At 32.2% G+C, this 10,692-nt stretch overlaps 1 protein-coding gene across 1 annotated transcript; it reads right to left on the reverse strand.

The window, feature by feature from the left end:
• Positions 1-431: 431 nt before the first annotated feature.
• MS3_00001223 (uncharacterized protein) lies at positions 432-10,417 on the reverse strand. Its single transcript, XM_051208702.1, has 9 exons — positions 10,187-10,417; positions 8,702-8,988; positions 7,225-7,582; positions 6,550-7,024; positions 6,061-6,291; positions 4,660-5,152; positions 3,348-3,574; positions 1,966-2,040; positions 432-1,199 (listed from the first exon to the last, which is right to left on the reverse strand). The coding sequence occupies exons 3-9, from the start codon at positions 7,242-7,244 to the stop codon at positions 921-923; spliced, it is 1,800 nt and encodes a 599-aa protein (XP_051072006.1). The 5' UTR covers positions 7,245-7,582; positions 8,702-8,988; positions 10,187-10,417; the 3' UTR covers positions 432-920.
• Positions 10,418-10,692: the final 275 nt, after the last annotated feature.

The raw sequence follows: 10,692 nt of genomic DNA on the forward strand, positions 1-10,692 counted from the left end.
GAAATCAAATGGTGGAGCACATAAGTGATCGAAACTATTATGAAGCTCATCATCAACTTGTGGAAAAAAACTTTTGTAAGTGATAAAAAGATTTATTGGCTTTTAGTAACATCATCGAGTATCTAGAAGTTCTGTTGATATGATGTTACTGCGAATCTCAAAAACATTTTGACACATTAAACAATATACTATCATTACAAGTTAGCATACATTGATACTTGAGACTCATTATAACAAATTATTATTTAAGCACACAACACTTTTGTACACAGAAGCATTAGTCAGTCAGTCATCTGCAACGTAGGACCAGACACATATATGTATCGGTCCAAACTGCCATACCTCATTAGCACAAGATGAACACCAAATTCATCGAGACAGCTAATTCAATAGTATTAAAAAAACTGATTTCATATAAAAATATGGTACAGGAAGAAAGAATTGGTCTGTAGAAGGAAAGGTATAAAGTAATTTCAATCTCATGGGTTAAGGGAAGACAGCAAGTGTATACATCTACGGCATTATGATCGATTCTGAGCCATGTCACACAGAGTCTCCAACCATTGGTTACGATAGTCGCGCAGACCAAAATCAAGTAGTCCGTATATATTAATATGGCTCACACCAGACGTTAGTGACTTTATGGACTGATGCCACGTACGAAAATACTATAAAATAACATTATCACGCATATTCATCTAACGATAATATGTGTTTTTCATCTAACCGTTAGCGAGTCAGAGTCTAGATAAACGTGTCAGTTACCGGTAGGTTCAAAGCACAATTCAACAGCTTGTTACAATTACCTTTCTGTTCAAAAAATACCACTAGCAAACAAGACACCAAAAGCGTAATAAGCCAACTAATAGTACCAAATGGATAAAAAGTTAAAAAGACGTTAGTAACGAAATAATGATAAACTAAACCACATATACAATACTAATATAAATAATTACCAAGAATATTCTATTTGCATGTGAATTATAAGGCCATCGCGAACCAGTTAGTAGGAGAGCACATGTTTCAGCTGGATAACGAGATAGGAAACGTGTTAAAGGTAAACGTAAAGGACTAGTAGGTTCAATGTTCAATAAACGTTCAGCGTTGACTACAGACTCAATCAAAAGCGAAACATATTTTGAAGTTGCCAAAGGAATCAGATGAAATAAATCCAACAATGATGTACATAATTCCAAATTCTGTAATTTAAAGAGGAAAAATAACGAAGGCTGAAGTAGAATAATTCAATTATCTTTAAAAGATCAAGTGTATAGCTTTGATATTACTTGGAAACGGAAACCTAGTTATGGGACGTAATCAATTATTGAAGCCATGATGGTAACAACAACAGCAGGCAATCAAGTAATTAATATTTTAAGAACTAATATCTATTTCAATTTCCAGAAAATACTCAAATATTGTTGGCCTCAGTTGCATCCTAAAGTTCCTCTAATGACCAGAACAACTATGCGCTTTACACAAGGTGCAAAAGACATTTTCATGCAATTGAAAATGAAATAAACTCAATTTAATCTTTATCTTTTTATGACTATATAGGCTTCACAAATTTCTCTTAAATAGGTTGTTCAAGTCGTTTCAGTATCTGAAAAAGCACTACTAAGGTCACTACCACTCATCTAACAGTCACAAACCTTAAATAACACTACTAGTAACTTTATAATTCATCAAACAGTTATTATTTGACTGTAAAGTATAACTGTAGTAAAGAGATTATTTCCATTATTTAAACACTGACATGAGCAAAAACCGAGAACTAAAGTTTGGTAAATGAATTCATATATTTTCATCATTAATTATTGAATACTATTTTTATTACTTTCCTAAACTATTTTTAGGTGAATTAAAAACCGAGCATCTAACTCCTTTCTATATAATGTAAACATTAAACAGATAAATAAGAAAATTTATAGACACAAAAGTCTACACGAGACATTCATTACTCACAGATGAAGTGAATGTGGAGATTGATGCAGAGTTTTGTTTGTTAACTGCAGCTTCCAAAGATGTGTTTAAATGTGACTAGAAATAAAAGAGCAAAATATAGCTAATGTACAAAAAAATTACAAAACTAGACAAACAAGAATCATAGGAAATTAAATCGTTTTAAGAAAAGAGAAAGCTACAATAACGTAAAGTTTTGCGTAGGTTTAATCCTTTACATTTTGCAATATTTTAAGTGAATTGAATCAGGTTAAAGATAACCCTATTTGACATGTTTTTACTCTTTTTATGGAATGAGCTAAATACAGACTACTTACATTAATGAGTGGGAGACCAAGTAGTCATTACGCGATCATTAATTTTCCTTAGACAAGAAAGACATACTTAACTTTACTAGTGGATCCAAAAGACATGAGCACAACATCAACTAGTGCGAAGAATTAAAATATTAATAAATTTACTGACCGGCATGAAAATCTCAATAGAAACTACACAAATTCTTTGAGGAATAAAGTTTAAGAAGAAAATAGAAAGTATTGGATGTCTACATATAAATGTATTGGCGGGGCTCATGGTTCTATGCTGGGCGGGAATAACAATATAAATGTATTGAGTTATCGTTTAAAATAACAGCAAGAGGAGATTTTACTAATTTTGATTACTGAAAAATAGAAAATTAAAACTGTTAACCATATGATAGTGAAGCACAATATGGAATTTATTCTAAAGACTGAAGTATTGTCAATTTGTATGGAATAAACTAGAAGTATAAGTTACTTCAGTACACCAAAACAATTCAAGAAAAATAATTCAATTTTCCTACATGCATCACATTTGTAAATATTTGTGTAATTAGTTGTAGACTACAGTTTTAGTATAATAAGTGATAACAAATTATTTATTTGTACAGATTGAAGATCAGATATGGTAGATGATTTGAGCTTACGGTTACTAATCAAAACTCAACTTCAATGAATAATCAATATAGTTGGGATTTGTGATAATGTATTTTCTTTACCATTGAAGGACTAGATTTTGAATGTATTCTTTTGAGAAGAAAAACTTAATTCGAATTTCTATTTCAAATTTATCAGTTAAAGTATGCCAAATTTTATTTTTGATTCTCTTCCATATAAACTGTTCACAACTTATACAAAAAAGTTTAAATAAAATAATTTTTTCTACTGGGATTAATATTTAGAATAGTATATGTACCGCCGAAGCGAGCGGCGGCCTATGCTCCTCTACGAGGGGTGACAGGTGTAAGTAAGTAAAGGATTAGTGATATTGCATAGTTCAAAATGGTCACAGTCAATATATACATGCATTATGATTACAGAATGATATGAAAAGTTGACATGATATTTTTAGAATTATTAACTTACATAAATTGCATCACATAGTCTTTCACTAAGTGTACTCGGAAATAATTGAGCACAATAAGCTAATTGTCGAACTGTATGAATACATCGTATAGAATTTTGTCGAATATTTTGCACAATCTGTTTCATATTAGCATGTCTTAATTCAATATCAATAGATGTTTTACTGATAAATTCTCGAAGACACGAAAAAGCTGTTTCGTGAATATATTCATTCTTACAAGACATACCTGTAATATGCAATTAAAATAAATTTAGTATATAATGCAAGAACAAGAGAAAAGATGATGTCAGATCAGTCAGGTCAGCAACAATGTAGAACTTCGTATGTACGTACATCAGTTCGGAAGTGTTATATATACGAATTGACCGAGTATTGATCAATATCATGTTCACCTACTTCTTAGTCCTAGTTGAATTTTACTAATAATGTTATAATGTACTCACTACTCTAAGTGAGTTGACATGTATTGCACTAGATTTTGATATTAAGTGCTTCAAGATGATCAACGGAAAACTCTGAGCCTACGTTTTATCCCAGATGCTAATCCTTAGGAATAGCGAGTGGTCTACAAAATTGGTTTTGTTCGGTTAGTTCTAATATCTAATGGTACATATTTTTGTCAATATTTGTATATAAGCAGATTATTTTCTGGGTATCTGTTTGGTTGCTTAATTGGCGATAGAGCTTACACCAATAACCCAGTCTTATGAATAGTTACTAGTCAGCCATATAGTATTATTCCATAATATTCATCGATTAGTGTTTTATTCATTTATTTTACCAATCCAAAATCAATTCAAATCATCCAAATGTAATTAATAGCTCAAGCAATGTACATCACCATTAATATAAAATGAATTTATGCTTGACAGGACAAAAAGCGCAAATCACCCAATTGAATGTCTATAACAAACACTGATAAGTGTTCCGTTCAAAATACAACTACAGAAACATCCTACTATGAAGACTAGTTTTGCTCGACACAGATTATCAAATGTATAAGAGATAAATATTAAAAAACCTATCGATATGACAAGCTTGCCTTGATGAAACATTGACTATCAACGAAATAGCCAATTGATTTACCAATGATATAATTTTCAGTAATCATGTTGTCCCATTCTGATGATCTATCGATATTTTGTTTAGTTCTTAATACTAAAGAAACAATTTGAATAAATTTTCAATCTTTTTACATGAAAACTTATCAATTTGCCAAATAAAATTAACAAAACATGTCAAGTTGTTTTTAAAAAACCACAATTGTGTATGAAAGCAGTGAATGGTACGAATAATAAACTGTATACTAACCTTTAAATAGTGCTGTTAGATTTCTTGCTTTTTGTGTATCTAAATACCATGTGACAGATAATACTTGACAAGCAGCTACTCGAAGATTAATTAATCTCATACAATTACTAGAAAGTGGTATTACAGTTCTAGAGTTGAACGGTGTAAACTTGGAATATGAATAAGTTCCGTTGAATGTACCTTTTTCTTGATCAGAATTTATTGATGAATTATTTTTGACACTGGTGTTTACCGCTCTACTACCAGCAGCTATGGTGTTGGTAGTTGTAGAATTATTAGTACTAGCAGAGAAATCATGATTCAACTCAAATTGAGTAAGAAGTGAACGTACATCGGATAGAAAGATACAATCATCTCGTTTTGAAAGATCATAACGTAGAAGTCCTACTCCATCATCGTTATTATCTATGTCAAAGTCAAAAAGCTTAGAGCTATCTGAAACTTTAGATGGATGTTTTAATTTCTCTGACTGACCAAAGAAATAGTTTGCTTCCTAAAAGAAAACGAAGAATACTGTAGTTGGCAAATAATTGTGTGCAAACTTATAACTGCTACAGTATTATGTTTCTAAATTCCAGTTGAAAATATGTGGCTTTAAGGGGTAGCCAGATGTTCTAAAATATAATTTACAGATTCGAATCTTGCTCTACCTACTAAGTCTGAACAGTAGAGTAAAGTTTATATATTTTATATAATCAATAATGACTTAAGACCTAATGTACAAACACTGAATATCAGACTGAACTGTCTCGGTAGGCGCAGACCACTAGGTTATGGTCAAGTGATTATCGTAACTAATGGCTGAAGTGATTGGTTAACATACCTTAGAATCCATCGCAATAGCGCAGATGAATTTACTCTATGTTATCCCTTCGACTATAGGTTTTAAGACTATTTTTATATTCTACACATTCTTTCTTTCGAATCCTGTTATGTACAACAACTGACACCGTTACTACTTCTACTACTCCGACATTTGTCTTGATAATTACATCTTGCTGTGCTGATATGGTTTAGCAATTAGAACCCATTTATGCACGTTGCATATAACTGATTGAAACAAACAAAATCCTGATGATCATCCAGTTTTAGATGAATATACGAGACAGTTTACAAGAAAGACGTGAGGAATCTTATAATTTCTGCGTGGTCGCGCACATACTCATTTTGCATTCCACACTTAAGTAACAGTTGTAAGGCACCACTCTATATGGGTCAATTCAAGATTATCTGCTGAAATTACATAACAAAAAAAAACTTATAACTAATAATTAACATTGAAAAGCCAGAGAATGTTAACTACTAAAATACAGAAGTTGATTTACACTGCATTATATAAGGAATAGTGCTAATAACAATGAAAGCATATTTACACAATTAGTAGAGTTAGATTTGACATACCAGTACAGCTAATTGAGTTGAAATAGGTAAATCCAGTAGACGATTGGGTTGTTTCGGAGGTAAAACATGTCCAATACGTTTATACCAATGTGGCGCTAACAACTTACATAATGGTTGTTCAATTGTATAAGAAAGTAATCTCAAAAGACAACGTGCTTCGGTTCGAACAGAATCAGTTTCACTCAAAAGTGAATCTAATAATTCTACGATAACTGCATCCAATAAAGTTGTCTAAAGTGTAAATAATAGTAATAATTGTAACATGAAATACAATATTCCGAGGAAATTAACTAAGAAAAATTACTTCATTAAAAATATTTCATTGTAATACAGATTAAAAATGTTGGAGCCAAAAGTTGAGATTAAACTATATAGTACATAGCTTATCATCCATACATTAAAAGAATACTCAATTTGAATGGCAATTAATAACTTTTAGCTAATCTATATTAATCTGTGTGAAATCTCTTCTTATCAATCAACTCTTACCAGAGACGATGAGAACTTTGGAGTGAACTCTTTTTCATTGACTTGATTATCAATTTCCATTGATTCAACAACTACATTGGTTGATGCTTCATTATTTGATGATTCTGAAGTTGCGTTAGCTGCACTACGACCACGTCTAACTTGAACTGTACGACGTTGTGAAGTTGTTGAAGAGCGTTTACGTGTAGATATTGGAGTGGATTTGCCTGATTTCACATCTTCCTCTTCAACAACAGTCGAGTGTGAAAAGTGATTAGTTTCATTTGAATCTTTTAAACTTATGAAAACCATGCTAATAATTATACGCGCGCAGTCACGAGCCATCATTAGAGCTCCTTGATTCATTTGATTTGATAAGCTATGAATGCAATAAAGTAGGCCACGTAGCAAACTGATGAGATTTGAACAGAACCATGAAGGATGAATGAAACGAGCAAGACAAAGAATAGAAGCACAAGCACCCCATTTAACGTACCTGTAAAAAGAGAAAAAGTTGGACAACTGACCCATAAGATAAAGTATTACTTCAAATTTACAATATATGTAGACTTCATATGTATGTTATTGATAACACTAATGCATCATAAAACAGAGTTTTCCCACTAAATAGTAAACAGGAACAAAAAAACACTTGGATACAAATAATAATAAAAAGAGGTTGAATAAAAGAATTACCAAGCCGGATGATATAACATATCAACAATAACATGTCCAATATGCTGGAAAATTTGTAGATTTGCAACAGCTTTTTAATCGTCTCTGTAGTAAAATGATCACTATTTTCTCGAGATGTTGTAGTAACAGCGGATAATATAGCAAATGCTGTGTTATGTATAATTTCTAGAAATATGCACATATTTCGAGTAAGTTGTTTCGCTTCATGACCCATAACAAACATGATAGAATCAATAATTATATTCGGATTTAAACGTGAAGATGAGTTATTTGGAAGAAATTCTTGATTCGATGATTGAGGTTCTTTGACAGTAGGAGTAATTGTATCAGGGTCTTGGCTTATACTAAATATTTCTAGCTGAAAATCAATAAAACCCAGGAAATAATTAGTACAAAGACAACAGACAAAACAACAATGCAATGAGCACTATAACCAAGTTCACATAACTCAATGAAGACAAAATTTAAGGAACAGAGTTGAATAGTGGCTAGCTGTGGAGTCCATGACGCATGGTTTGTCCTGTTTAGGACTTGTTAGGCGGATATATCTGCACTTCAATGTTGATGGTCACGCAGGGATTCTAACCCAGCACTAATTACTTCAAACGCCCAACACTTGAGTGACCAATTGTGGACCATAACATTAACGGGAAGATCTAAACAAGCAATACAATGAATTTAAAGACCATAGTTTTAAGGGGCAGTGAAGAATTTCCCCTTACTGGGTAGTCTGGAATTTAGTGATTTAAACGTAATATTTGTGTTGGTAGAAAGTATGCAACAGCTAGTGCACTCATTCGTTCCATATACTCTAAAGAATGAAACTGCAAAAATTACAATTGTTTTCCACAAGAAATAGTGTACTTAGACTAGAACCAGGAAATGACTAGTCAGTTATCTATTTCAACCACTAAATATCTCTAAAACAGATCCATGTAGAAACCCATCTGTGTCTTATTCTTCATATCGTGATGACAGACAAAGAATAGAGCAGTAAACTTAGCATTCCTGTTATCTGCACACCGTGATTAACTCTTAACAACTGGATTTCGGGGTATTTTTTTCGTTTTACTCTATCAAGGAACGAGCGAAAAAGTCGAGGTGTACGTTGAAAAACAAAATCTTAAAAAAAAGATGGATGTATATGAGAATGATAGTTATGGGCATTTATTTCATTTCAAATGATTTGTTAACTAGTTTTAACAACCAAGTTTTGATATTTAAATAGCCATATTCGAAAGTATACTACCAATACGGTGCAGAAGGAAATTCATTAACAATATGAAAAACTGTTCAGCTTATTATTGGACTGCCTGGGAAGAACGAAAGTCAATAGTGACAGATTATTGATATCGAAGTGGTGATCGTGACTCAAGGATTCATTGATTAACATAGTAAAATAGGTAATTTCTACTAAACGAATAAATTTTCGTCGATAACCACAGGTTCGTTCGAACAAAAGATATAACCAACTTACCTCTAGAAAATGATCATCTCCGGAAGTAGTTATATCGTTAGAGAATGGTAATTTAGGTGCAGTATCAACTTTACACAATGTTTTCGACTCGAATGATGTGCTTGAGTGTGAAATATGGTCACGACTGATTTCCGTATGAAGCGAAGTGAACTGTTGCATAATCGACAGGAATGTTGCATGTCTGACAATAAACGCAATAAAATCTCCATGAGCATTATACAATTCTTTGCTCAGACCAGCCAGAAGTAACCCAGCTATTGCCATAATCATAACATGATTGCATAAATCTACAAAGGTATACATCAAAAAAGTTCCCTTGATAGTTAACTGATATAATGATTAGATAACTTTGTCAAAACATACTGCTAGATAAATTTCTGACCATACATTTAATAAAACTTTGAATTAGTTCGCTTGATATTCGTAGGATTCAAGAAATCAACGAGAACAAAATTCAAGTCCAATAATTTACAGTGGAATATTCAAGAAAATGTTTGAATGCAGAAACGAATAATTCAATTTCTAAATTACTACTTTATGAGCATACCAATGTAAAGATTCAACTTTTCTGTATACAGCTTTATTTTTGTGCATATTAAAACAATTAAAAACAAAAACAGAGTTTGTGGGACAACTAAAGAACTGATAGTTCGAACATTAAACACTTAAAGACTTATTCACAAGATTTGTATGCAGGTTTATTCATGTACTTAAGTTTTCAGATCACACATAGAATCATCACAACACAGGTATTTACAGTTCATAATCCTTTAGAATAACTCTTTTTCATATGTTTCACTGTCAAGCAATCGAGTTATTGAAAATTAAACTAAGACTATGATCAATGTTGGCTTCTTAATAGAGTCCTATGAGTGGTTGAGGATACTAGACAAAATTCGGGCAATATCAGTGAACTCAATGCTTTTTCACACTAAAGTTCAGATCCATCTTCGAAATTCAGTATTTAAACAAGAAACAGGATTTTCTGCCAAAGGATGTCGATTTAATGGAATTAAATAACAATTTTATGTTATAAAAGGGAAGAGAAATTAAACTAAAGAACTGAATTGGTGTTTATTTTAACAGTGATATAGAATTATCCAGATTAAATAGTCCAGACATCTCAGTGAATCACAACACAATAATATTGAACGTTCACTAATCTTGATCATCAGTGGCATTATAGGAATTCGGTGGATGATAAAGCGAGTAGAACCAATCCTTTCCATATAACAAGTAAAACTTAGCGTACAAATCATTGTGAGTATTATGATAAGCGATTCCAGTGATTTATTCGCCTTGGAGCATTCCAAATAGTCCTATGTGTGATAAAAACAGATGCAGTGACTACTGGGTCAACGTACGCAATGCAGCCCGACGACTAACAGACACTAGTGAACAATTATTCTTAATCATATTAAAATGATACTATGGAATTAACGATGAACGAAAACATCCAATTTAAAGTTAGACGGTATTAATTACCATCAGCCATGCAACAACTTGGACGAATTGACTGAATGGGAGGATTTTCGGAATAGGACGTCAAATACATATCATCAATATACTGCAACATCATATTATTCAGTCCTGTATCACCAAGGAAACAATTGTAGAAATCTTCTACACCGACTGACGATTGTTGCGAGTGGTTTAAGTTCAAAGCAGCTACGCATATTGACTGAAGAAACTCCCAAGAGCGAAGTTTACTAGGCTCATCAGAAGAAGAATCCTAATTAAAAAGTAGGAAGGGGAGAAAGTATGAAGCTAGTGATTGATATAATTTTCTACTGTGTAGAAAATATATGATGTTTTATTAAATGATCCGTAACAAGGGCTCATCAGTATAAAGAACGACTGCTTAAGGTCTGTTATGCGATGGACATTTATTGTGAAGTATTATCTTCGTTTCTTTTTAACTTTACAGTCTGTGTCAACCAAAAGGGTGTATTTTATTATCAGAACTGTACTTTCCAACTTGTCTATCCATC

This window comes from Schistosoma haematobium, chromosome ZW (assembly GCF_000699445.3).
Source record: "Schistosoma haematobium chromosome ZW, whole genome shotgun sequence".
Classification (NCBI taxonomy): Eukaryota; Metazoa; Platyhelminthes; class Trematoda; order Strigeidida; family Schistosomatidae; genus Schistosoma; species Schistosoma haematobium.